The following is a 27883-nucleotide window of genomic DNA, read 5'->3' on the forward strand; positions in this document are numbered from 1 at the left end:
GGCGGTCTTCAGTGAGGCCTGTGGGAGGCTGGGGTGCCACATTGGTCCATGTTCTTGGACAGGGTGCTAGGTGCATGGCATTTGTTGTATAATTGCACAGTCATGAGAAAACCAAAATGATATTATGGAGAACCTCTGCTTTTCAGAGCCTTCTACAGATTGCTTGTTCTAAATAGCCGTTTTTTTCTGGATAGGCCAGTGTTTGCCTCTTTAAGGTCCAAAAGAGGTTTTTTGGGGGGAGGGTGTGTGTGTGTGTGTGTGTGTGTGTATGTATGTGTGTGTATATATATACATGTATATCTATATCTCCTTGTTCCACAAGCTTTTTTTTTTCTTTAAGTTCTAGGGTACATGTGCACAATGTGCAGATTTGTTACATAGGAATACATGTGCCATGTTGGTTTGCTGCACCTGTTAACTTGTCATTTACATGGGTATTTCTCCTAATGCTGTCCCTTCTCCTGCCCCCCACCACATGACAGAGTGGGGAGGGTATATATTTTCTTTAATCTTCATATTTCCTGCCTTCATAAACAAATGTTATTGCTTAAGATGTTTTTAAAGCTATAATTTATGAATACCAGTTTTTTTGTTTTTTTGTTGTTTTTTTTTTTTTGAGACGGAGTCTCGCTCTGTCACCCAGGCTGGACTGCAGTGGTGCGATCTCGGCTCACTGCAAGCTCTGCCTCCCAGGTTCACGCCATTCTCCTGCCTCAGCCTCCCGAGTAGCTGGGACTATAGGCACCTGCCACCACGCTCGGCTAATTTTTTTGTATTTTTAGTAGAGACTGGGTTTCACCATGTTAGCCAGGATGGTCTCGATCTCCTGACCTCATGATCTGCCCACCTCGGCCTCCCAAAGTGCAGGGATTACAGGCGTGAGCCACTGCGTCTGGCCTATGAATAACATTCCTTTAACTGTGTTTGTTTGATTTATGGACACTCGGAAACAGTAGAAATGACTACTAATTTGTCTTTCTTTTTTTTTGAGACGGAGTCTCGCTGTCACCCAGGCTAGAGTGCAATGGTGCTGTCTTAGCTCACTGCAAGCTCTGCCTCCCACGTTAACACCATTCTCCTGCCTCAGCCTCCCGAGTAGCTGGGACTACAGGCACCCGCCACCACGCCTGGCTAATTTTTTTTGTTGTCTTTTTAGTAGAGACGGGATTTCACCGTGTTAGCCAGGGTGGTCTCGATCTCATGACCTCGTGATCTGCCCGCCTCGGCCTCCCAAAGTGCTGTGATTACAGGCGTGAGCCACTGTGCCCGGCCTAGTTTGTCTTTCAAAACTACATGAGGCTAGACGCGGTGGCTCACACCTGTAACCCCAGCACTTTGGGAGGCCAAGTCAGGTGGATCGCTTGACTTCAGGAGTTCGAGAGCAGCCTGGCTGACATGGTGAAACCCCATCTCTACTAAAAATACAAAAATTAGCCAGGTGTGGTGGCGAGTGCCTGTAGTTTCAGCTGCACTCAAGAGGCTGAGGTGGGAGAATCGCTTGAACCCAGGAGCTGGAGGTTGAAGTGAGCCAAGATCACACCACTGCACTCCAGCCTGGGCAACAGAGTGAGACTCCATCTCAAAAAAAGAAAAATATATATATATATATGTATATATACACACACACACGCACATTGCACTCCCGCCTGGGTGACGGATGGAGACTCTGCCTCAAAAAACAAAACAAAACACAAATAAAGCTACATGAGAGGCCAGGCACCGTGGTTCACGCCTATAATCCCAGCACTTTGGGAGGCTAAGGCGGGTGGATCACCTGAGGTCAGGAGTTTGAGACCAGCCTGCCCAATATGGTGAAACCCTGTCTCTGCCAAAAATACAAAAGTTAACTAGGCTTCGTGGTGGGTGCCTGTAATCCCAGCTACTCAGGAGGCTGAGGCAGGATAATCGCTTGAACCCAGGAGGCAGAGGTTGCAGTGAGCCAAGATTGCACCACTGCACTCCAACCTGGGTGACAGAGTGAGACTCTGTCTCAAAAAAACAAACAAAAAAGAAAACTACATGCAAGGCCCACAATGATTACTTGTTATGTATGTATGTATTAATGTATCAGATGTACATTTGTAATATGTTTATCAATATATTTGTACTAAAAGGCAACTTTTTTTTTTTTTTTTGAGACTGGGTCTCACTCTGTCGTCCAGGCTAGAATGCAGTGGTGCGATCCTAGCTTACTGAAGCGTTGAACTGCTGTGCTCAAGCAATCCTCCTGCCTCAGCCTCCTGAGTAGCTGGTACCACGGGTGCACATCACTGTGCCCAGCTAATTTTTAAAAAATATTTTTTGTGGGCCGGGCGCGGTGGCTCAGGCCTGTAATCCCAGCACTTTGGGAGGCTGAGGTGGGCGGATCACGAGGTCAGGAGATCGAGACCATCCTGGCTAACTCAATGAAACCCTGTCTCAACTAAAAATACAAAAAATAAGCCAGGTGCGGTGGCAGGTGCCTGTAGTCCCAGCTATTTGGGAGGCTGAGGCAGGAGAATGGCATGAACCCAGGAGGCAGAGCTTGCAGTTAGCCGAGATCCTCCAGCCTGGGTGACAGAGCGAGGCTCCATCTCAAAAAATATATATATTTTTTTTTTGTGGAGACAGGGTCTCCCTTTGTTGCCCATGTTGGTTTCAAACTCCTGGACTTAACCAATCCTCTTATCTCAGCCTCCCAAAGTGCTGGGGTTACAGGCATGAGCCACCACCCTCCCTCCTTTGAGTAAAATGAAGGGCATTAGGTGTTTTGATTTTTGACAGCTACTTTCAGGGTCCTGGAGCCTGTTAGCTTGCTTCCTGGCCCTTGCCTCTATGTTCTAGGTGAGTGGCACCTCAGATAATTGATTTTTGAGTAGGTAAAGGCACTACTAGGCAACGTGAACCCAGCTTTCCAACAGCTCCCTGACCCGGGACTAGGAGGCATGTCTTCTCTCACCTTCTGGAGGATCAGTGGACAGCTTACGTGTCCCTAATCCCTCTGGAAGTCAGCAGTTATTAAGCTCTCTGACCGGGAGACCTCTGTAAAGGTGATCCTCCTAATCTAGGAGGATGAGCTGCTTTAGATCAGCTCTGATACTCGACAGAAAGTCTCAGAAGGGCTGGGCAGAAATAAAGCTAGAGTGGGAACATTATACCATTACGTAGAAATAATTTTAAATGTTTAATATGTTGATGACAACCTGGATTGAGAAGTTTGCTTTAAGAATTGCAACTGAAGGCTGGGTGCGGTGGCTTACGCCTGTAATCCCAGCCGAGGCAGGCAGATTGAGCTCAGGAGTTCGAGACCAGCATGGCAAAACCCTGTCTCTACTAAAAATACAAAAAAGTAGCCAGGCATGGTGGTGCACACCCGTAATTCCAGCTAATGGGAAGGCTGACGCACGAGAATTGCTTGAATCTGGGAGGCAGAGGTTGGAGCGAGCTCCAGCCTGGGTGACAGAGTGAGACTCTCTCTCAAAAAAAAAAAAATTGCATCTGAAAAATAATAGGATGGGAGCCTGCACTTAGTTTTTAGTTCTGTGATAAATTTTGTAATAAAGTGCAGGTGAAAAGGTTTGTATTTGTTCTTAAACTCATTGACACCTGTATCAAAACATCTAGTTTGATATTAAAAGTGTCAGAGTTATCAACAAAACTTGAGAGAGCATTACTCCAGCTTTAGGTCAGCTTTAAGAAGCCACATATGTTCACAGCTGAAATAGTTAAAACCTGTGTTTTGAGGCGCTGTGGCTTATGTCTGTAATCCCAACACTTTGGGAGGCCAAGGCGGGCAGATCACTTGAGGCCAGGAGTTGGAGACCAGCCTGGGTAACATGGGGAAACCCCATCTCTACTAAAAATACAAAAATTAGCCGGGTGTGGTGGCACGTACCTGTAATCCCAGCTACTTGGGAGGCTGAGGCATGAGAATCACTTGAACCCAGGAGATAGAGGTTGCAGTGAGCCGAGATCACACCACTGCACTCCAGCCTGGGTGACAGAGCGAGACTCTGTCTCAAACAAACAAACAAACAAACAAAAACAAACAAAACCCCTGCGTTTGATAGAATCTTTAAAATTAAAAATCCTTATACTATCATTTACCGTACTGACAGATATCCCTGCATCAAACAGTGGAACCTTCTTGCTCTTCCTTGAAAACAGCATTCTGTGCTACAGGGTTCCTTAGGACCTCTCATAAGCAACTGTGGTTCCCAGGAGTTACCTTTCACCCACCTTACTTGCCTGCTAAGGTGAAATTCTTTTGCTCCTTATTCATATTCTCCTTTGTAGTATGGAGCTCCTTTTCAACATGTGGATTCCGAACTGAGCACAGTTGCCAGAGCAAGGAAATAGTTATGAAAAAATTCATGGTCGGGCGCAGTGGCTCAACGCTTGTAATACCAAAACTTTGGGAGGCCGAGGTGGGCGGATCACCTGAGGGTCGGGAGTTCGAGACCAGCCTGATTAACGTGGAGAAACCCCGTCTCTACTAAAAATACAAAATTAGCTGGCTGTGGTGGTGCATGTCTGTAATCCCAGCTACTTTGGAGGCTGAGGCAGGAAAATTGCTCGAATCTGGGAAGTGGAGGTTGCAGTGAGCCGACGCACCATTGCACTCCAGCCTGGGCAACAAAAGCAAAACTCCATCTCAAAAACAAAAAAAAGAGGCCGGGCGTGGTGGCTCCCGCCTGTAATCCCAGCACTTTGGGAGGCCGAGGTGGGCAGATCACGAGGTCAGGAGATCGAGACCATCCTGGCTAACATGGTGAGACCCTGTCTCTGCTAAAAATACAAAAAGAATTAGCTGGGCGTGATGGTGGGCGCCTGTAGTCCCAGCTACTCGGGAGACTGGGGCAGGAGAATGGCATGAACGCCGGAGGCGGAGCTTGCAGTGAGCCGAGATGGCGCCACTGCACTGCAGCCTGGGCCACGGAGCAAGACTCCGTCTCAAAAAAAAAAAAGAAAAAAAGAAAAAATTCGTGATAGTTACTGGTCTCTGCTCCCAGACCATGCGCAGTGGTGCTGTTGTTTACCAAGCAGGTGAGGAGGGAACGCCTCCTTTGGTTTCTAGGAGACCTTGATTCCAATTTTAGCTCAGTCTGGGAAATTTCATGGGGTATTTTGGGTGAGAAATGTTTCATGAATTTGGAATGTCTAAAAGTGGTTTGTTCTTTCGGTTTGTTTTTTTTTTTTTTTTCAGTCAGGATCTCGCTCTGTTGCCCAGGCTAGAGTGCAGTGGCGCAATCTCGGCTCACTGCAACCCCCGCCTCCTGAGTTCAAGCAGTTCTCCCACCTCAGCCTCCTGAGTAGCTAGGATTACAGGCATGCACTACCATACCCAGCTATTTTTTTGTGTTTTTGTAGTGGAGACGGGATTTTACCATGCTAGCATGAGGCCATGCTCGTCTGAAACTCCTGTGATCTACCTACCTTGGCCTCCCAAAGTGTTGGGATTAAAGACATGAGCCTCTAATTTGATTTGTAATGAAACCAAACAGAAACACTTATGAAATGATGTCAGCCTGCCTCAGCTGACAAAGGGAATGGGTGCCAGGGGTGATGTGGCCTGCATTCGGTTGGGGCCAGGCATCTCCACTCTCAACTGTGGTCTGTGACAGTGTTTTTGTTCATGCTTTGAAGTTGGTCTGACATTTAGAGCCTTCCTTTCCTTTCTTTCTTTCTTTCTTTCTTGAAACAGAGTCTCACTCTGTTGCCCAGGCTGGTGTCCAGTGGCATGATTTTGGCTCACTGTAACCTCCGCCTCCTAGGTTCAAGCGATTCTTCTGCCTCAGCCTCCCGAGTAGCTGGGATTACAGAGACGCACTACCATGCCCGGCTAATTTTTGTATTTTTAATAGAGACAGGGTTTCGCCATGTTGGCCAGGCTGGTCTTGAACTCCTGACCTCATGTGATCTGCCCACCTCAGCCTCCCAAAGTGCTGGGATTACAAACGTGAGCAACTGTGCCCGACCAGAGATTTTTTTTCTTATAAATAAGTGGCTTTGTCTGAAGCACATGTAACATGGGAGCACATAAGTCACCAGAGTCTGGGTTTTAGTCTGTTGCCCTTGTACACTTTCTGTGTTGTGCGGTACTGATAGGTTTGCTTTTGTCTGTCCCTCCAGGCTTCTCGTCAGTGCCTCGCAGGATGGTAAACTTATCATCTGGGACAGCTACACCACCAACAAGGTAGGGACTGGAGGATTCCCTTCCTTGAAAAACCAACCCAGGAAACAGGGTTTTAAGCTCTGGATTCATTTTTGTTAAATCACGTAATACAGGATAGGGAAGGCAGCAGCGGCAAGCTCTGTTTGTTAGTAGTGAAGTTGCGCAGGTGAGATAGAAGCTGAGTCACGTGCCGGCACCTGTCACGGTCTCTTCCTCTGGACCAGGCACAGTTGTGCTGTTGTCCGTCATCTCCTTACCAAGCTGGTGGGAGCTAAGGACCTTCTGTGTTTCTAGGAGACCTCAATTCCAGTTTTAGCAGAGTCTGGGAAGTTTCATGTTTTATTTATAGAGTGCAGAAGTATCGCTTTTCATTCAGTTACAAGTTTTTAGAAGAGATCATCTGAAAGACATCATACTTTAAAGTGTAATTTATGTTATTTTCAAGACTTAATCCAAAGTGTATTGTTTTGAATAAAAAGTATTGTCATTGGTCCAAACATGTATGTAAAAGATGTAATTCAGTTTATTTTACTAAAGAATACTAAATGTGTATAAATGATTGCATTAATTACAGCAGATCTAAAACAGTGGGAGAGATGTGGCAGGGTAGATTGTAGGAATGTCCATTTTGGTTATTCCATAAAAATCTTTTGTTTTCGGCTGGGCGCCGTGGCTCACACCTGTAATTCCAGCATTTTGGGAGGCTGAAGCAGGTGGATCACCTGAGGTCAGGAGTTTGAGACCAGCCTAGCCAACATGGTGAAACCTCGTCTCTACTAAAAATACAAAAAATTAGCCAGGAGTGGTGGCAGGCGCCTGTAATCCCAGCTACTCAGGAGGCTGAAGCAGGAGAACTGCTTGAGCCCAGGAGGCAGAGGTTGCAGTGAGCCTAGATCACGCCACTGCACTCAAACCTGGGCAACAAGAGCGAAACTCCATCTCGAAAAAAAAATTTTTTGTTTTCAAATGAGTTCATAGCCATTTGACAGGATAATGCAGTGTTTTCCTTCCAATACGTGTGGGTTTTTTTGTTTTTTTGAGACGGAGCATTGCTCTTACCGCCCTGGCTGGAGTGCAGTGGCGCGATCTCTGCTCACTGCAGCCTCCACCCCCCTGGTTCAAGCGACTCTCCTGCTTCAGCCTCCTTGAGTAGCTGGGATTACAGGCGCCCACCACCACACCCAGCTAATTTTTGTATTATAGCACAGACAGGGTTTCACCAATTTGAGGCCAGGCTGGTCTCGAATTCCTGACCTCAGGTGATCCACCTGCCTTAGCCTCCCAAAGTGCTAGGATTACAGGCATGAGCCACTGCACACGGCCTGTTTGTTTTCTTTTGAGACGGAGTCTCGCTCTGTTGCCCAGGCTGGAGTGCAGTGGCGTGATCTCAGCTCACTGCAACCTCCGCCTCCCGGGTTCAAGTGATTCTCCTGCCCCAGTCACTCAAGTAGCTGAAACTACAGGCATGCGCCATCACGCCCAGCTAATTTTGGTATATTTAGTAGAGACATGGGGTTTCACCATGTTGGCTAGGCTGGTCTTGAACTCCTGACCTCAGGTGATCTGCCCGACTTAGCCTCCCAAAGTGCTGGGATTACAGGCGTGAGTGACCGCACCCGGCCTAATGTGGTTTTGATGAGTGGGCAGCACTACTGTTAAGACCCCACCTAATCATAAGTTGTGACTTCAGTAAAACTGGACTGTGTGGATTGAATTTGAATCCCATGTGCAGCAGTGGACTTCTCATTAAGTATGCTTCACCTGAGTGGCCACATATGGGAATCGCTCTCTAGATAATTTTGGCTCTTATTTTGTTCTGTTACCTCCTTTGCAGTGAAAGTTGGAGATGAGAAAATCCTGGTGTCAGTGTTGTTTTTGAACATAAAGGTGTTTGCATCATCTGTCTTTCTGTCATTAGGTCCACGCCATCCCTCTGCGCTCCTCCTGGGTCATGACCTGTGCATATGCCCCTTCTGGGAACTATGTGGCCTGCGGTGGCCTGGATAACATTTGCTCCATTTACAATCTGAAAACTCGTGAGGGGAACGTGCGCGTGAGTCGTGAGCTGGCAGGACACACAGGTACCTGTCCTTGTTCATAAGCTTCAAGTGACACAAGCTGTTTACCTGGGGTACATTATATGCTTTGGATACTCACTTTTTATCAATCATTTTTTAATTAATTAATTATTTTTTTTGAGGCGGAGTCTCGTTCTGTCACCCAGGCTGGAGTGCGGTGGCGTGATCTCGGCTCACTGCACGCTCCGCCTCCTGGGTGTTCACACCATTCCCCTGCCTCAGCCTCCTGAGTAGCTGGGACTACAGGCGCCCACCACCACGCCCAGCTAATTTCTTTTTTGTATTTTTAGTAGAGACAGGGTTTCACCATGTTAGCCAGGATGGTCTCGATCTCCTAACCTCGTGATCCACCCACCTCAGCCTCCCAAAGTGCTGGGATTACAGGTGTGAGCCACCACGCCCAGCCTTTTTTTTTTTTTTTTTTTTTTTTTAAGACAGAGTCTCACTGTGTCACCCAGGCTGGAGTGCAGCAGCGCATTCTTGGCTCACTGCAACCTCTGACTCCTGGGTTCAAGCGATTCTCCTGCCTCAGCCTCCCAAGTAGCTGGGACCACAGGTGTCCGCCACCACGCCCAGCTAATTTTTGTATTTTTAGCAGAGGTGGGGTTTTGCTGCATTGGCCAGGCTGGTCTTGAACTCCTGACATTGTGATCCGCCTGCCTTAGCCTCCCAAAGTGCTGGGATTATAGGCGTGAGCCGCTGCGCCCGGCCTTATGAATCATTAAATGAGACTGGTTCAAATAAAAGTCACAGTAATGGCCAGAAGTTTTCTGAAAATGAAACTAAAAACAAGCCTGATATGCCTTTACCAGTAAGAAACCTGTGGATTTGCGCTGGACATGGTGGCTCATGCCTGTAACTGCAACACTCTGGGAGGCCAAGGTAGGAGGATAGCTTGGAGCCAGGGGTTCGAGACCAGCTGGGGCAACAAAGCTAGACCCCTTCTCTACAAAAAATGAAAAACAGCCACGCACAGTGGCGCACAACTATGGTCCCAGCTCCTCGGGAGGATGGCTCAAGCCTGGGTGGTTGAGGCTGCAGGGAGCTATGATTGCACCACTGCACTCCAGGCTGGGCGAAAGCGAGACCCTGTCTCTGCAAATGAGGCATAATAGAGCCCTGTGGCCGTAAGTGCTAGGTAGTCTATTATTTCACCAAGATTTTATTGACTTGTGACACTAATTCATCATGAAAGGCATACATTTGCTGAAAGAGGATCGCTATTCTAATATTTTACCTCTCCGGCTGTGTTATCTGCTCTCAGACATTTCATGCCCCAGTACTTTCTGATAACACTCCGCCCACTTCACATGCAGCCAAAGAAATCAATTCATGGAGTCACTAGTACTACAGTTGACACCCATTAAGCAGTCTGTTAAATAAGTTAATTTTGGCCAGATTACAAGTTTAACCTTGTCCTTTGAAAGATAATGCTGCTGCTGTTGTTGATTTCTGTTCTCTGTTCTTTCCTGCCTTCTGCTTACTTTGGAGTTGCCTTCTTCTTAATTTTCCCGCTACCTGAAGTAGATCTGTAGGCCACTGGTTTGCTTCCTTTTCAAATAGAATCACTTAAATTTTTAAGTTTCCCTCTAAGCATGGCTTTAGCCACATCACACACATTTGTTTCATATTGTCTTTTTTTTTTTTTTAAGACGGAGTCCCGCTCTGTCACCCAGGCTGTAGTACAGTGGTGCAATCTCAGCTCACTGAAACCTCAACCCCCTGGGTTCAAGCGATTCTCGGGCCTCAGCCTCCCGAGTAGATTACAGGCGTGCACCACCACGCCTGGCCAATTTTTGTATTTTTAGTAGAGACTGGGTTTTGCCATGTTGGTCAGGCTGGTCTTGAACTCCTGACTGCAAGTGATCTGCCTGCCTCGGCCTCCCAAAGTGCTGGAATTACAGGCTTGAGCCACCACTCCCAGCCTATATTGTCTTTTAATTATCATTCAATGTGAAATTTTTAATATCCTTGTGAGTGCTTATTTGACTTATAGGTTATTTAGATGTATAATTTTTACATATCTGAAGTTTTCTTAGTTATTGTTGATTTCTAATTAGATGTCATTGTGCTTAAAGACACACTTGGTATCATTTCAGTCCTTTGACATTTGAGGCTTGTTTTTAATGGAGCTGATGGTCTGTTATAGTGGCCACGCTGTGTGCACATGGGAATGATATGTGTTTTTGTTGTATCTCGGCCTGATTTTCTACATACATGTTAATTAGAGCAAGATTTTTGGCATGTTCAAATATTCTGTATCTTTCTATGAAATGCTCATGCAGGGCTGTTAAAATGATTATGGATTTTCTAACTTTCCTGTTAATTCTGTCAATCTGTGCTTCAGATATCTTGAGCTCTTTTAGTAGATGCCTTTACGTTTGTTGTCTCTTTGTGATTAATTGACCCTGTGACCCTGCTCTCATGATGAACTGTTCTTTCTCACTCATAATGCTCTTTGTTGGGAACCGCTGCTTTTTCTGATACTAATATAGTCAGTCCTGCCTTCATGGGGGTCCTTTCAGCTTAACTGTGTCTTTGAAAATAGTCTGTTACAGACCTCGCATCATTGTTGGGTCTCGGTTTTTTCTGCCCGCCTTTGGAATATGCTTTTGCACATTTATATTTCTTACTGTAACTCTGCTACTTTGCCACCTTTTTGTCCCTTCATTTTTGTTTTTTGGTTGTTCCCTTCCTACCTTCCTTTGAGTTACTTGATTACAGGCATGAGCCACCACACCTGGCCTGGGTTACTTGATTTTTTAAGAAATCTATTTTACTTTGTCTGTGGGCTTTGTAGGTAAACCATTTTGCCTGATGTCTTAGCGGTGTCTTTAGGGATTATAGTGTACATTCCCAATGTCTCGCGGTCCTCTAGTTAACATGGTCCTAGTTGATAGGAAACATAAGGAACTCACAGCCACACGGGCCTGCTGTCTGCCCTTGCTCACTCTTGTGGTTTTCATATGCATCACACCTGTGTGTGTTATTAGCTCCATGATGCATTGTTGTATTCTTTACTTTAAACATTCTTAAGAAATTAGGGGTCTTATAATGTGAATAAATATGAAAAGCATGAAATAGGTTGGGCATGGTTGGCTTACGCCTGTAATCCCAGCACTTTGGGAGGCCGAGGCAAGCAGATCACCTGAGGCCAGGAGTTTGAGATCAGCCTAGCCAACAGGACGAAACCCCGTGTCTACTAAAAATAAAAAAATTAGCCGAGCATGGTGGCATGCGCTTGTAGTCCCAGCTGCTCAGGAGGCTGAAGCAGGAGAATTACTTGAACTGAAGCGGAGGTTGCAGTGAGCTGAGATCACGCCACTGCACTCCAGCCTGGGTAACAGAGTGAGACTCCGTCTCAAAGAGAAAAGAATGAAGTAAATCTACTCTGCCCTCCAGAGAGAGCTTCCGTGTCCAGTGCCCTTCCCGCTCTCCTGCAAAGGCGCCTTCTGCGGGCGTCCTGTCGGCCGGGAGCCCTACCCGGAACAAGTCATGGTTAATGCAGTTCTCAGGTCTGCTGCTAGCAAAGCACTTAGTGTTCATTTCTCTAAGATTTATATTTTGCCTTTATTCTTGAAGGGTATTTTTGCTGGATATCTAGAATTACGGGCTGACTCTTTTTTTAATTTATTTTTCTTTTTTTTTTTTTTTTAGCAATCTAAAGATTTGGTTTTTAGCAGTTTGCACGTAGGTGCCTCGGTGTGATTTTCTTTGCATTTATTGCGCTTTGGCATCTTGAATCTATAAATTTGTCTTTCACCAAATTTGGGAAGTTTTAGACCACGTCTTCAAATGCATCTTCTGTCCTTAGTCCCTGCCCCTCTGTGCTGCAATACACACGCATCTGTGCTGTCCCCGAGGCTCCGGGGGCTGGGGTTTGTTCATCACTTTCCCACTTCTTCAGATTTGTTCCTTTTTGTTGTTGTTAGCACCGCTTACTTGCTTTTAACCTTTTTATTTCCATTCAAGTTCATGTACTTGTTACCTCTGATAAACTAAGGCTATCCAGCAGGTTCTTTATGTCAGATATTCCTTCTGCAGTTGTAGAGTTTCTATTGCTTTTATTTAGAAATTTTTTATTTTCCTGCTGAGATTCCCTGTCCTTGTATAATAGCATGTTTTATTTTGCATCCACAAGGAGAGTTTAATAGCTGCCTTTAGAGTTCTTGTCTGCTGATCCCAGCATCTCATCTTCCTGAGGTTGGTCCTTGTGGATCTCTCCTCTGGATTCTGAGTGACATTTTGCTATTTTTTTAGTACATGTAGTAATTTCAAATTGTATTCTGGACATTGTAAATGTTGTGTCATAGAGACTTTGTGTCCGGTTACATTCTCCAGAACTAACTGATGTTTAGTGTCATTGTATCAGGCAGTCTATCTCTGTCTTTCTTGTGTGGCAGCAGCAGAAACTTCTGTTCAGCTTTTCTGCGCTGGCTGGGCTGCATGCCTGTGCACTTCAGGTGTCGGATATCTGGTCAGCTGTGTGTGTAGTTTGGGACTCCCTTTCTGTGGCTTTCTTCTTTGTAGTTGTTATCCTTTCGCTTTCTGGCTGTGGTTGCCCAGTAATCTGTCTACTGGCTCTTGAAGACCTTGGCCACAGGTCTTGTGTGTGAGGCTGTAGCCCTGGGGTTGTCACAGACAGTCCCCTCCTCAGAGAAAGCTCCTGAAGAACAAACCATGTCCTGCCTTTCTTTTCTCCCAGGGGAGACTCCTCCAGTTTCTACCTGCTCTTGTTTTCATGCTTTCAGGTGTTTCGTTTTGTAGTTTGTGCAGTGCTTATAGTTGTTTCTGTGAGAAGGTAATGCCTACAGATAGGAGCCCCTGGCCATCGCTGGGAGTCCAGCCAGGCAGCTCACACTGACCCTGTAAACCACACAGCTCTGTCTGATGCAGCACCCTCTTTGGAAAGGTGTTCTCTATGTTCAGCAGTCCCTTCCCATAACCGTCAGAGTCTGTGCATCTGTTTCCATTGGTAATCAAAGGTTGCTGGATTTAACACTGACTGTATTTGTCTTTGAAACCAAAGAAAGAAAAGCCAAAAATACTCAAGAAAATAAAAAAACTGGTATTAGTAGGAATATTTTAGAAATTTTATTTCCTTCATATTTCATGAAATTTTACTTCTAAGGAGTTGTGTTATTTAAAAAAAACACACACACACATTTGGCCTCTTAAGAGTGTTTGTGGGCTGGGCGCGGTGGCTCACGCCTGTAATCCCAGCACTTTGGGAGGCCAAGGCCGGCGGATCACGAGGTCAGGAGATCGAGACCATCCTGGCTAACACGGTGAAACCCCATCTCTACTAAAAATACAAAAAATTAGCCGGGCGAGGTGGCGGGCACCTGTAGTCCCAGCTACTCAAAAGGCTGAGGCAGGAGAATGGCGTGAACCCCGGGGGGCGGAGCCTGCAGTGAGCCGAGATCGCGCCACCGCACTCCAACCTGGGCGACAGCGAGACTCCGTCTCAAAAAAAAAAAAAAAGAGTGTTTGTGAGTCTGGGTGACATAGGGAGACCCGCCTCTACAAAAAATACAAAAACTAGTTGGATGTGGTGGCATGCACTTGTAGTCCCAGCTACTCGGGAGCCTGAGGCAGGAGAATCACTTGAACCCAGCAGGCAAGGTTGCAGTGAGCTGAGATCGCTCCACTACACTCCAGCCTGGGCAACAAGAGCGAAACTCCGTCTCCAAAAAAAGCTTATTTCCAGCCCTCTGATCCAGTCTCAGATTTTTATCAAAGCAGATCCCTAAGGGCCAATGCAGGGAGACTCAACGCTTGCTCTTAGAGCTTTGTTCTTTGCATACCTCTCAGGCAGTGGAGACACGGTGGCCCTTGCCTGGATCATTCTGATCAAGATGGCTACAGATACATAAGCATTGATCAGAAGTCCAGCCTAAGGCCTTCATGATACAGCGTGCACAGCTGTCAGTGACAGAGCCCACTGTGGTGGCCAAAACTTGGCATTTTTAGGCACGGTGTCTTCATATAGTGAGAAGCAGAACATTTTCTATATTCATGAAAATAGCGGATTTTTTTCTGACAGGCCTCACAAGCTTGGACACAGAAGGGGATATATGTTGTCTCCCCCTAAACCCTGCTTCAGGAGCCACAACAGGGCAGCTGGTGACTGGGATGTCTGCTTGAGGCTCACTGTTACCAGCCCCAGTATCTCGGCTGCACTGGTGGGCCTCACAGCCTCACACCATCATGGAGGCACTCATGGTGCCTGGGCACTCCTCTGTGCAACCCTCTGAGCCTCACTTTCACATCTTCAAGTTACTTCCTCATCTCTTTCATTTTCCTTCTTACTGAACTTGAAGAAAACACCTCTGCTCTCCAAGTGCATGCCTCGGTGCAGGGCTGGGCACCTTCCCTCCAGGTCTAGGCTGAGCCTGTCCCTCGCCAGCACGGTCTTGTTTTTGCTCCTTGGAGCCGATCCTGGGGCGGCACAGGTGCTCCTGAAACCACCTGTCGGAGGAGGACTAGTGAGGGACTGGGCGTGGTCATGGCTGACTTCTTGGCATTTGCCCGCCTGCCTTTCAGTGTGTCCTGTGCGCCTCCCTTGGGTGGGGTCTCCTTGCCCCTGCTCCCAACAGGGATGTTCTCCAGGGTGCAGGTAGGAGAACTAAACCTTTCAAAGTGTGTTCATTGTAGAAATTTTGGAAAGGGGGCTGGGCGCGGTGGCTCATGCCTGTAATCCCAGCACTTTGGGAGGCTGAGGCAGGTGGATCACCTGATGTTAGGAGTGCAAGACCAGCCTGCCAACGTGGCAAAACCCCATCTCTACTAAAAATACAAAAATTAGCTGGATGTGGTGGCAGGTGCCTGTAGTCCCAGCTACATGGGAGGCTGAAGCAGGAGAAGTGCTGAACCAGGGTGGCAGAGGTTGCAGTGAGCAGAGACCGCACCACTGCACTCCAGCCTGGGTGGCAGAGCGAGACTCCATCTCAAAAAAAAAAAAGGAATTTTGGAAAGGAACTTTGAATCATCATCTTTTATGTTGGGGGACCCTATAATTCCATCCAGAATTACAGTATTATACAATAGTTATGCAGTAGTATTATACAGTATTATATAACTATAGTATTATACTGTCGTTCTGTAACTCAGGAGCTGTAGAGAGTTTCATGGTGTGGTGCGCTAATTTGTTCCTATTGTCAGACATTTAGGCAGTTCACAGTTTCCCACAATTTATTATAAACATTGCTGCAGCAAACGCCATCCTTGTAGATGGATGGTTTCTCAAGCCCATCGTCCCGTTCTTGGGTAAGTCTCCTCACAGGGCTGCATCTGGCCACGCTTGTGTGTCCTTCTTGGCTTTGCTGTCTTCGGGTCGGCAGCCATGCTGGGTAGAGCAGTGTGTGCACCCATGCTGTGCTCTTCCCGGAGCCTGGTGATCTGCTCCTTTCTAGACTCTGAACTCGCTCTATCCTTGAGGCACCTCTGCTGACACCACATGCCCAGGAGCCCATCTTTCTCCTACGCTTCCACTCTCTGCCGTGCCTCTCTTCAAGCCACCCCCTCTCTCCTGGACTTTAACAGCCTTGTCCCTATAGCCAGTGGTCCCTATGAGACACAGGACAGCCCTTCACACCCACTGCCTGTATGACCAGACCACTGCGAGGTCCCCAGGCCGCGTTTCAGCCTCTCCTTGAGGCACTTGGTGCCACCTTTGTGCCCTTGCACCTCCTCACTGGGTGCACACTTTTGTTCAGGGTCTGTTTTCCCTGCCCCTCTGCAGGCTTCCAGAGGGTGGCAGCACAGGCCCCCGCACCAGGGGAGGAGGGGCGTGTTTTCACCTGAAGTGTCCCCCCACACATACCCAGGGAATTTGTTCAAATTCAATAATAACAGAAATAGTAACTGTCTCCATTTACTGAGAACTTCTTATGTGCACAGACAGCTCTGCTCCTCCCATCAGTTCCCCAGTTACATGGGGAGGCTGGGACTTCTAAAAGAACTTAGAGGAACTTTCACTGCTCCTCAGCTGCCATGCTGACAGTGGAGCCCAGGTATTTCTGATTTCAGAGTCTGCAGTCTTCACCACTCATGGCCTCTTGGCCAGAAGGCCCTACGAGGCTTTCCTGGAAGAAGGGGTTAGGCCTGGTCTCTGTGCACAGACTGGGCCTCATGGAGTATGCTTGCACCCTGGGCATTGCACCACCCATCCTGCTCTCCAGCCACACTGGACACACCTCACCCCCCAACCTGAACATGCACAGATACCCCATCCTGCTCTCCAGCCGCAGTGGACACACCTCACCCCCCAACCTGAACATGCACAGACACTTAGAGTGGCCTCTGGTTGGGCAGAACCATCTAACTTAATACATATCTTATAAGAAAAAGTTGAACATCTCATGTAAATTATTGGACACTCCTGAAAATGAAAACATAGAATAGTTGTATGGGTACTTGGAGCATGGTTTTCCTATTAAATGCGTGTGTCTTTCAAACCATCGTAAAGTCACAAAATTGTAAGTCAGGGGCCACGTGTGGCTTATACATTCGGTTATTCCCCTTGTCCTTCATAGTTCCTGTCAGCTGATGCTTGTCCACATCATTTTATCAGCGCTTGAGAGCTGTGATTTTAGGGTTCAGTCTCTGGTTCTTGGAGTAAGAAGCTGATGGATTCTGTGTAGCTTCACTACAGCCTGCACAGGGTGGGACAGAGAGGTCATCTTTGAGACCTATGAGGTCATGTTTTTTGTTTTTTGTTTTTTTTAGGCAGAGTCTCACTCTGTTGCCCAGGCTGGAGTGCACCGGTGTGAACTCAGCTCACTGCAACCTCTGCCTCCTGGGTTCAAGCAATTCTCCTGCCTCAGCCTCTCGAGTAGCTGGGATTACAGACCCAGCACCCACCACCACAGCTGGCTAATTTTTATATTTTTAGTAGAGACGGGGTTTCACCATGTTGGCCAGGCTGGTCTCAAACTCCTGACCTCAGCCTCCCCAAGTGCTGGGATGACAGTCATGAGCCACCGCGTCCAGCCAAGGTCATGATTCTTTCATGCAGTAAACTTGGGAGTGCCTCCGCCTGGTCCCCTGTGTGAGATGCAGGCTGTGCTGAGGTCTCCATGACTCTTCTTTCCTGCCCTTCTGTGCTCACATTCAAACAGGCTAAGTGCTACAAGGCTCAGTGGCCTGGTCTGGATGGGCATCTGACGGGGTGGGGGTGCTTCCCTGAAGCAAGGGTGAGTGTGAACCAGGAAGCCAGTGGAGGAGGGCTCGGGTGGAGACCCCGGAGCACGACAGTGAGCTGCGGGGCATGACAGCAAGCTGCAGGGCACTACAGGGGGCGCCAGGTATGCAGAGCTATCCTCCTCTGAGCTGGACTTGGGTTCACCTTTGTGGTCCCTAGTGTCCCTGTGGTGTGGCCTCCAGGAAGTATTTGACCACGCATACTTTCGTAGGCACGTAGTTAATATTTTGAGCTCTGTCATCTATGCATATTTTTCTTCTGTCAGAGCCAGTTTAATAATGTTTGTTGGCCAGGCATGGTGGCTCACGCCTGTAATCCTAGCACTTTGGGAAGCCGAGGTGGGTGGATCACAAGGTCAAGAGATCAAGACCATCCTGACCAACATGGTGAAACCCCATCTCTACTAAAAATACAAAAATTAGCTGTGTGTGGTGGCGTGCACCTGTAGTCCCAGCTACTCGGGAGGCTGAGGCAGGAGAATCGCTTGGCCTGGGAGGTGGAGGTTGCGGTGAGCCGAGATCACATCACTGCACTCCAGCCTGGCGACAGCACGAGACTCTGTCTCAAAAAATAGTGATAATAATGTTTGTTAAATAAATGCTATGTTTTCTCTGTAATCTTATGCTTTCTACATTAAAACCCTCAGTGGGTTTCTTCTTTTTGTGCATTTTATTTTTGTTGTTTGCTGATTCACGCAGTGTCGCATGACTCCCTGGGGTGTAGCTGGGGGGAAGGCATTTCAGTAAACACTCAAATCTAAACAGGTATCCCAAGAATCACCAGTGCCACTGGAACCCCTGAATCTTCAGATTAGGGCCAGTCTGTCACCAACCCTGGGCACACACTAACTGGTTTGTTGACCCTATGCTTTTAGTTCCACAGTAAATACCAGAACTGTGATCAATGTACAAAAGAAATAATGGTCAACAGAAGTCATTAACAACTTGAACTGCCGGGTTCAAATGATTCTCCTGCCTCACCCTCCTGAGTAGCTGGGATTACAGGTGCCCGCCACCACGCTTAATTTTTGTATTTTTAGTAGAGACCAGTCATCATGTGTGGATATTGCAGACTGATTTTTTGTTGTTGCTTTTCCTCATTTTGGAAGTTGTTTAGGACGGGGCATCTTGGTGTGTCCTGCTCTCGCCTCTGATGCTTCCTTCCCAGTGGGAGTGGGTGGGAATACTCAGAGACACAGAATTGTGCCCACGCTGATGTGGGTGTCACAGCCACTGTCCCCAAGAAAACAAACCCACCCACACATACTCACGAGCACCCCCGTGTCTGCAGTGTTGCTGCCATGTCGCGTTCCTGTTGCCTTCGTTATCCCTTCCATGACCCGCGGGCCCTTGCCACCCTGACCCTGTGGCCTCGCCGCCTCCTGCCCTGGCTGGGCCCTCTGTTTGGATCCTCCTTCTCTGAGTCTACTCTCGTCCTCCCTCCTCTCCTGGCTCCCATCTTGTGAGGCCCCTACTTTGTCCTCTTCCTTCCCCTAGCACTCCCTTTCCGATGTCCTCTTTCAGTGATTCTCATTCTCTGTCCCTGCTGAGCGTGGGCTGTAGGAGAGCAGGAGGTGTCTGTCTGGTTAAGGCTGCTTCCTGGGCACTGGAGTCAGCGTCCCCTGAATGAGTAAATAGACGAGGGATCCCCAGCCTTTGATGGGTCAAACAGTAAAGCAGATGAAAGATGTGTGTGTTTCATGGGTGTGGTTTCTGCTTCTGCCCCCATCACGGAGCTGTGGGTCTCTGTGGGACGTGCTGTCCTGCCTGGCCAGGCTCTCACCCTCACCAGCAGTGCGTGTGGACCTTCTGCTGTGTGCACAGATGGGAACAAAAGGTCACTAGCATGGTGCTGGTCTTACCTTAGACATAGAGCTTCCACCCGGCCAATGTGTTTCTCTATGTATGAGGCTGGGTGCAAGGCCTGCTGGATTCAGCTCATCACTTAGGCCTGTTCTTTGCCAGGTTACCTGTCCTGCTGCCGATTCCTGGATGACAATCAGATCGTCACCAGCTCTGGAGACACCACATGGTAAGTACCTGACCCGGGGCAGGCAGTGCCTTGAGAACCCACAGCCCCTGGCACATTCCTCTGTGAACATGGAGGAAATAAGGTTCTTGACATAATATTAGGCCATCTGTAATTTAAGTGGCCTTAAGATTTAAAACACACAGTAGCAATGTGTGAATTCATTATACTTTTTTTTTTTTTTTTGAGATGGAGTTTTGCTCTTGTCACCCAGGCTGGAGTACAATGGCTCAATCTTGGCTCTGCGACATCTGCCTGCCGGGTTCAAATGATTCTCCTGCCTCATCCTTCTGAATAGCTGGGATTACAGGTGCCCGCCACCACGCCTGACTAATTTTTGTATTTTAGAGACCAGGTTTCACCACATTGGCCAGGCTGGTCCTGAGCTCCTGACCTCAGGTGACCTGCCCACCTCGGCCTCCCAAAGTGCTGGGATTACAGGCGTGAGCCTCCGTGCCTAGCCTCATTATACTTCTAATAAATTTACAAAGTTTAATTTTCAGCAGCTGAGAACTAAAATACACATTTTTTTCTTTTTTTTCTTTTTCTTTTTTTTTTTTTTTTTGAGACAGAGTCTCTCTCTGTCTCCAGGCTAGAGTGGAGTGGCGTGATCTCGGCTCATTGCAACCTCTGCCTCCCAGATTCAAGCAATTCTCCCCTCTCAGCCTCCCGAGTAGCTGGGAACTACAGGTGTGCGCCACCACACCCAGCTAATTTTTGTATTTTCAGTAGAGACGGGATTTCACCACGTTGGCCAGGATGGTCTCTTATCTGTTGACCTCGTGATCTGCCCGCGTCAGCCTCCGAAAGTGCTGGGATTACAGGCGTGAGCCCCCATGCCTGGCCAACATAGATATTTTAACTACAATCAGGCTCAAAGTACCTGCTCTTCTTTTTTTCCCCTCTATATATTTGCACCTCCTTAGGTGACGATAGGTGGGAGTAGGGTGGGTTTTGATTGTCCCTTTCTGATAGCATCATGTCATTGTGAACAGTGAGCACAGACTAAAAATAACAGACGTCACAATTCAAGTGATTCCATCAGACTTCATTTTTAGTGTTTTCACCTTACAGGTAAACGGAAGCCCACTTAAATGCTAGAATTTTTTCATTTGTGGCATCAAAGTACTAAATTAAATGTCCAGATAGTTATTTTACGAGAGTCATTTTAGACTTCAGCTGGCCATGTGGGTTTTTCTGGTCTTCTGAGGCATGATTTGATGGCAGGAGCTGTGCCCAGCCCAGGGCACAGACCCCTAGTCACGCAGTTGGTGGGGTTCACCGAGACATGGGCCCTTAACCAACTTGTCAGCAAAGCATCTGTGGTATTATAAGGTGTCCTCGTATAAATTTCATAGATTTACAAAAGATTTGTCACCTAGATTGTCAATCTTGAGAAGACTTTATTTATTAGAAGATATTTTTAAAGTGCTTCTGTTCATTAATCATTTTTTTCAGACTCTTTTACATATCTTGCTTCCCTTCTGCAGTCAGTCCCTCAGGCCCTAGAGAGGAGGCTCCCTGTGCGGTGTCTGTTGAGATTGGCTGATTGGATTTGCATTGCCAGGCCCAGCCAGGCTTTCCTCTGAGGCTGACATGAACGGACAATGCTCTCTGGTGTTGCCTTCCATGGGTCGAGGCACAGGAGAATAGTATGTTGGTGGGCGTGTGGCCCTCACAGCTGTCCTTACACCTAAGCCAGGCTTCTGCTCTGTGCAGGGCTCTGTCAGCGTCTCACCTTTTGACAGCTTGTTAAGCAGAAATGTGATAGAATACCAGGTATGGCCGGGCGCGGTGGCTCATGCCTGTAATCCCAGCACTTTGGGAGGCTGAGGCGGGCGGATCACCTGAGGTCGGGAGTTCGAGACCAGTCTGACCAACATGGAGAAACCCCGTCTCTACTAAAAATACAAACAAAATTAGCCGGGCATGGTGGCGCATGCCTGTAATCCCAGCTACTGGAGAGGCTGAGGCAGGAGAATCGCTTGAACTCGGGAGGCGGAGGTTGTGGTGAGCCAAGATCGTGCCATTGCACTCCAGCCTGGGTAACAAGAGTGAAATTCGATCTCAAAAAAAAAAATACCAGGTGTGATCACTGAGAACTCAGCTGCTCTCCTGTTTGTGATTCCAGGAAAGGGCAGGAGGACCTCAGAATTGCTGCGAGCCATTTGTTTACCTGGCATTGGCCTTCTCCTGCCTGCCTTTTCTGAGACCCTGTGGAGGGGAGGCCAAGGGAGGGCACAGAGGGAGCAGCCACAGATAGAGTCGCGTCCCCTCCGCCATCCAGGGCCTCCACGTAGCTTCCTGCCACCCCTTCCATGCCCATCCATGACCAAAGAGGGGGCACAGCCTCAGTGGTGCTGCTTGAAAAGTGCCCCCGGCTCCCTGTTTGCTGGCATTTGAGTTGAGGTAGCGATCCCGTCATTCTGAAGCCCAGGCCCTGTGCTCATCTCTGTATAATTTTGCTTGCTTTGCTTTGTTTCCCTTCCAAAGTTGTATTACATTTAAATTTGTCTTTAAACAATTTACGTTTTTAAAGTAACAGTGCAGAGGCTCACCGTGGCCCTGGGTGGTTTGAAGGACAGATTGTCTGTCACATGACTAGCCACCCGAGAAGTTAAGGCTGATGTCCCCTTGTCATTCGCTCCTGCTCCAGTGCCCTGTGGGACATCGAGACCGGCCAGCAGACGACCACGTTTACCGGACACACTGGAGATGTCATGAGCCTTTCTCTTGCTCCTGACACCAGACTGTTCGTCTCTGGTGCTTGTGATGCTTCAGCCAAACTCTGGGATGTGCGAGAAGGCATGTGCCGGCAGACCTTCACCGGCCACGAGTCTGACATCAATGCCATTTGCGTGAGTCTGGGTGGAGGTGTGGGGTCGGGGCCTCCGCCGTCTCTGCTAGCCGTTCAGATTGCTAAATTTTAAACTCTTCTGGATTAGATGTTCTCCTTTCTGATCCTTATACAACCTCATCTACAGATGGGGATACAGAAAACTCCCGATGGGAAACTTCTCTGTGTTGACCACTTGTCTCACAGATACTCACAGGGTGTTGTATGCCAGTCCCCGTTCCCACCTCTACAGCTGAGCAGTGGTTGGGATCCTGGAGGGGAAAGACAGTAAGATAACTCAGGCCACCAGTGGTTACAGAGCCTTACTGGTCAGGGGCACAGCTAACCAGGGAACCTGCCCTCCTCTTTAGCACGTGGATGGCTAGGCAGTGTTTCCAGCCCCTGGCCTTGTGAGGAGACTTAGAAGGACGTATCTGTTGGTTGGACAGAGCTCTGCTGCAGTCCTGACCACGGCCTTGGTCAGCCCGCTTCCCTCCTTCCTCCATGAGATTAGCCCTGATGGCTGGCAGCTACAGCAACGTGCACACCTGTCAGTGATGACTACTTTCTCACTATCCTTTGGAATAAATTCTACTCTTTGGGGACAGTAATCACAGTGTCCAAGATCACAGTGTTTGTGTGCCTCCCCAGTGCAAATCCCTCCCATCCCAGTCCCCTGTAGTTCCTCCCCCCTCTCCCCCCCGCCTTTTTTTTTTTTTTTTTTTGAGATGGAGTTTTGCTCTTGTTGCCCAGGCTGGGGTGCAATGGTGCAATCTTGGCTCACCGCAGCCTCCGCCGCCTCCCGGTTTCAAGCAATTCTGCTTCAGCCTCTTGAGTAGCTGGGATTACAGGCGCACGCCGCCACACCCAGCTAATTTTGTATTTTTAGTATAGATGGGGTTTCTCTATGTTGGTCAGGCTGGTCTCAAACTCCCCATCTCAGGTGATCCACCCGCGTCAGCCTCCCAAAGTGCTGGGATTACAGGCGTGAGCCACCGCACCCAGCCCAGCCCTCTGTTCTTACCAGAGCACAGTCTTGCTGGTCTTTGCCTGCTGTGTTCTCTGCAGCCCTACCATTGAGCAATCCATATTCCCAATGTTTCTTTCTGAGCGTTTACACGATGTCTTGATTTGCTTTCTCTTTCCAGTTCTTTCCAAATGGCAATGCATTTGCCACTGGCTCAGACGACGCCACCTGCAGGCTGTTTGACCTTCGTGCTGACCAGGAGCTCATGACTTACTCCCATGACAACATCATCTGCGGGATCACCTCTGTCTCCTTCTCCAAGAGCGGGCGCCTCCTCCTTGCTGGGTACGACGACTTCAACTGCAACGTCTGGGACGCACTCAAAGCCGACCGGGCAGGTACGTGGCCATGGGGCCTTTCTGTGTCTTGTGGACATTTACGTGGTATCTTTAGAGCAAACACAGAGTGGTTGCATAAGCTGCAGTGTTTTAGTATCGGTGGGACTGTGGCATGGCGTAACAGGAGTGACAGTCGCAAACTGATGGCCCAGCTCTGACCCTCCAGGCAAGTGGACTCCGAGGAGTACCAGCAGATCTTCCCACATGCGTGGGGGAGGGCTCTGGGGAGGGTCAGTGGGCAGGAGAGGGTCAGCTGTGCAGGCTCCAGGGCCCAGCCCCATGCTTTCCCCTCTGAACTCTGCTTCAGGGGGAGGAGTTCCATGCAGGGACACCTCTGGGTGCCGTTACAGTTAACATATCAAAGGCAAGCGTGTTATTGCCAGGTGTATGAAAACACTAGATGTACAAAAGATGAGACTTCCTTACTAAAAATGGTCATTTGGGCATTTGAATTTGAGAACTGTTGACACTTACAGACTTAGATTCATTTGTCTCAGTACCTGGGAGGACAGAAGGGAGCATGGCTCCAGGTCTTGGCCCTTACCGGGGCTTCCTGCTTCTGGATGGGTGCCACTCCCACCTCCTGGTTAAACACATTTCTTTTTCTCCCCAGCCTGGGGGGACCAGAGTGGAGCCATTTCCAGCCAAGTCTCACAGTCACAGTGCTGTTGAAGGGCGGTGGAAGCCAGCCCAGGCCTTGGCAGAGCACACGCCGGCCCCTGTACTCAGCTGTGTGGTGGCTGCAGGAGGTGGAGGAGGGTGGCTGAAATGGGCCTTCAGATCCCCCTGGGAGGAAGTGGAGCTTCTGGCTGGTGATGATCCAAGCCAAGGTTATTGGGAGTGTTGACAGAAGGCCCCCTCATCACATGACAGTGACAGTGCAGTGCCAGTGGTCTCAGCCACCATCGCTACTCCTGTGTTCTGTGCCTTGTGCTGGGCTCTAGGGATCACAGACAAAGGAAAAACGGCTCATGCCTCTAAGCTCCTGTGTTACAGATTGCTTTGAGATTGGGGTGGTTTTGATTTTTTTTTTTTTTTTTTTTTGAGATGGAGTCTCGCTCTGTCGCCCAGGCTGGAGAGCACTGGCACGATCTTGGCTCACTGCAAGCTCCACCTCCTGGGTTCCAATGATTCTCCTACCCTAGCCTCCTGAGTAGCTGGGACTATGGCCCGCACCACCACGCCCTGCTAGTTTTTGTATTTTTAGTAGAAATGGGGTTTCACCATATTGGCCAGGCTGGTCTCAAAGTCCTGACCTCATGATCTGCCTGCCTCGGCCTTCCAACGTGCTGGGATTACAGGCCTAAGCCACTGCGTCTGATGATAGTTTTGATTTTTTTGATAGTGGCCTTTGCTTCTTTTTTTAAGTTTTATAAGTGAGTGCTGAGAAGTCAATGCCAGGGGCTCTGGATTTATTGATTGCGTGTGTGTGCGTGCCTTTGAATTTTAACAAGGCTGGCCATATGCTGCAGGTTAATTCCCCACATGGATGCAACTTTCCCTCCCTTCCTGGCCGTGGGAGACTCTGGGTCTTGTCCCATGAGAGATGCACCATCCGTCCTCGTCACAACATGGCACAGGTGAGATCGATGCCTCTGGGCTTTGGTGTGATTCTGCTGTTGTTTGCTCCCAGGTGTCTTGGCTGGGCATGACAACCGCGTCAGCTGCCTGGGCGTGACTGACGATGGCATGGCTGTGGCGACAGGGTCCTGGGATAGCTTCCTCAAGATCTGGAACTAACGCCAGTAGGTAATGCAGCAGCCCAAATGCCCTTCTCTGAGGAGAACTGTGCGTGTTTCTCATAGAATGTTTGAAGTTGTCATTAACGGTTTCTAGATAAATGTTGATGTAGCATTGATTTGGAATTGTGTTGTGGGAAACGTTTACAGAAAGCTGAAGTCACGTGCCCTCAGCTGCAGACACTCATGCAGTGATGGGAAGAGCAGTGACCTGGCTGTGCGTCTGCACTTAGATTCTCTGCCTCTTTTCACATTTCTTTAAACTCTGTTTAAAACAGCATGTGGATGCCATGGAGACTGGAAGACCATTCCAACTTGGACGCGTTACCATGAGAGCATATCCTATCCAACCGTACTAACGTGGACACCCTACACCTCCCCTCAGAACTTCAAAAGGGCAAGATCTTTTTTCCTTCACTTATTGCTGAAACCAAGAGCACAATTCCCATTGAGAGAAGGATCTCTGTGCTGTAAAAACTAAAACAAATTGTGCACTCCTTCCGGGGCCATCGTCTTTGTTTTCTTTTTTGTCTTGAATGAATTTTAAAAGGAAATATATAATAAAAATGTTAACCAGAAGGTAAACTTGAGTGTAATTGTCAGACAGACACACCTTTCCACTAGTTTATTTGAATTTTAGACCAGTGACCCTGTTTTGTGGCATTCACGCAAAACATGCTGAGGGCTTTGTTCATCTGGTCATCGTGTCCAAATTTCAGTCATGTTTGTAGCAAGATTTTGGAAGCATTCATATTTCCTTTTTAAAATGTATTCCTTTGTGTTCAACAGTTAATCAAAACCAGAGAGTCTAGGGCAGCCTCTCTGACGTTGTCAATGATGTAAATTCAGTCCCTGGTTTTTAATTTTCTGTCTAATGTCACAGATCATTGTTGCACACAAACGTGGCATAGAAAAGAACATGTTCAGAAGCCATGGGGCCAAGCACATGCGGGGACGGTCTCAAATGCGTGATCAGAGAATCCTTCACCTTTGCTGAAAAGTGAGCTCAGATCCAGCACCATGTTCCTCCTGACCCATCCTGTCTATCTTCTCAGTTGAGTTTTTAATCTCACTTTGGGTTTCCTTGTGAAGTTGGAGGGAAGTTTATAATAGCCTAACACTACCCAACCCCCAACTAGGAGGAACCTCTGTTTTCAAGAGAGATGCCTGTCCTGTGCTTGGATAGTCAGTCAATTATTTGTGTATGAAACAATGTACAAATCAATGTTTTGAAAATAATGATCTCAGACTTTCTAAGTTAAATTTTAAAAATTTTGATTGTTTGCCATATTGGGTGGGTTTACTCTTAGAATCGCATGCTGTAGAAATGCTCAAAAGTGCATATGGGACTCAGTCCTTAGGTGTTCTTTTTCTTTTAAGAAATAACCTCTTACAGTTGTAACCATTGCGGCTCTGTCCACTTCTCGTTGCTGCTCTGTGGCACATATCGGAAGCAGTACAGCGCGCGGCTCTACACGCTTGGGTAGCGGGATAAGTCACTGTTTTCTTTAGTTCTTTAAAAAAAAAAAAAGTTCTGTTGCAAACGACTGCTGTTGGATTCTGAGGGTGGGGAGGGAGAGAGGGAGGGAGAGGGAGTGAAGAGCCTGCCCTCCTATATGGATTCTTCAGGGCCCTCCACATCTGAGGTGGCTCATTCCCATCACACACAGATTGTCCTGGTGTTCATTTCAAGGCCAGTGTTCAGCAGCAGCGTTTGGAAAGCAGGTTCTGTGGGACCCCCCGCCCCGCCCCCCGCACTCCTTCATAGCAGCAGTAGTGGCTTCTCCATCCTGTTTTCTGCAACATTCTATACAAAACTGTGCTGTGACCTTGCGGTAGGCCTGGATCTGGCAAAGAGAATACAAATGAAACCCCTTCTTTCTCTTTCCGTCCAACAACTCTGTAGAGCTCTCTGCACCCTTACCCCTTTCCACCTTTTGTATTTAATTTTAAAGTCAGTGTACTGCAAGGAAGCTGGATGCAAGATAGATACTATATTAAACTGTACTGTTATTTAAGATGTAATAAAGCAGTTTGACATGAGGGACTTTGGTGTGGTGATTATTTACGGGTCCACTTCCAGTTTGCCACGCGCCCGCTTCCCTAGGCTGTCCCTGTTGCCGTGAGGTCTGACGGGTCTGCTCATGCCAGGCGGTGCCACGGCCGCCACCACGTCACAGAATCCATGAGTGGCGCATTGGCTCCTCGGAGGGGTTCCTGGGAAGCTCCACCTCACAGGCCAGCAGAGCAGGGAGGTCCACCTGCCATCGCCCAGACCCCTCCCCAGGCATAGGCCTTGCCCACAGCACCGTGGGAGTCTCCACAGGCGGCTGCCTTGCCTTTCTCCTCTGCCATTTCCCTCCCTTAGAATGTCTGAGGATGTTACTCCAGAGACTAGCTTTCCTTGGGACTGAACTGAGTGTTCCTCTTGGTCTGAATATAAAGAACTGCATCTAGTAAGAAAAAAATGAGCACTGG

General features: G+C 48.2%; 1 protein-coding gene across 7 annotated transcripts in view; it reads left to right on the forward strand.

The window, feature by feature from the left end:
• Positions 1-27448, forward strand: part of GNB1 (G protein subunit beta 1) — a 106552-nt gene extending 79104 nt beyond the window's left edge. For 6 of the 7 annotated variants that reach the window (XM_063787454.1, XM_016952429.4, XM_063787465.1 and 3 more), the window contains 7 exons: positions 6112-6175; positions 8073-8235; positions 19402-19468; positions 22122-22323; positions 23450-23666; positions 25300-25415; positions 25684-27448. In XM_063787454.1, coding sequence (XP_063643524.1) covers positions 6112-6175; positions 8073-8235; positions 19402-19468; positions 22122-22323; positions 23450-23666; positions 25300-25406 — 820 coding nt within the window. In that variant the 3' untranslated portion in view covers positions 25407-25415; positions 25684-27448. The remainder of the gene's footprint in view (positions 1-6111; positions 6176-8072; positions 8236-19401; positions 19469-22121; positions 22324-23449; positions 23667-25299; positions 25416-25683) is intronic. The other variant, XM_063787472.1, reaches the window with a different exon arrangement.
• The last annotated feature ends 435 nt before the right edge of the window (positions 27449-27883 follow it).

Source organism: Pan troglodytes, chromosome 1 (genome assembly GCF_028858775.2).
Source record: "Pan troglodytes isolate AG18354 chromosome 1, NHGRI_mPanTro3-v2.0_pri, whole genome shotgun sequence".
In the NCBI taxonomy this organism is placed as follows: Eukaryota; Metazoa; Chordata; class Mammalia; order Primates; family Hominidae; genus Pan; species Pan troglodytes.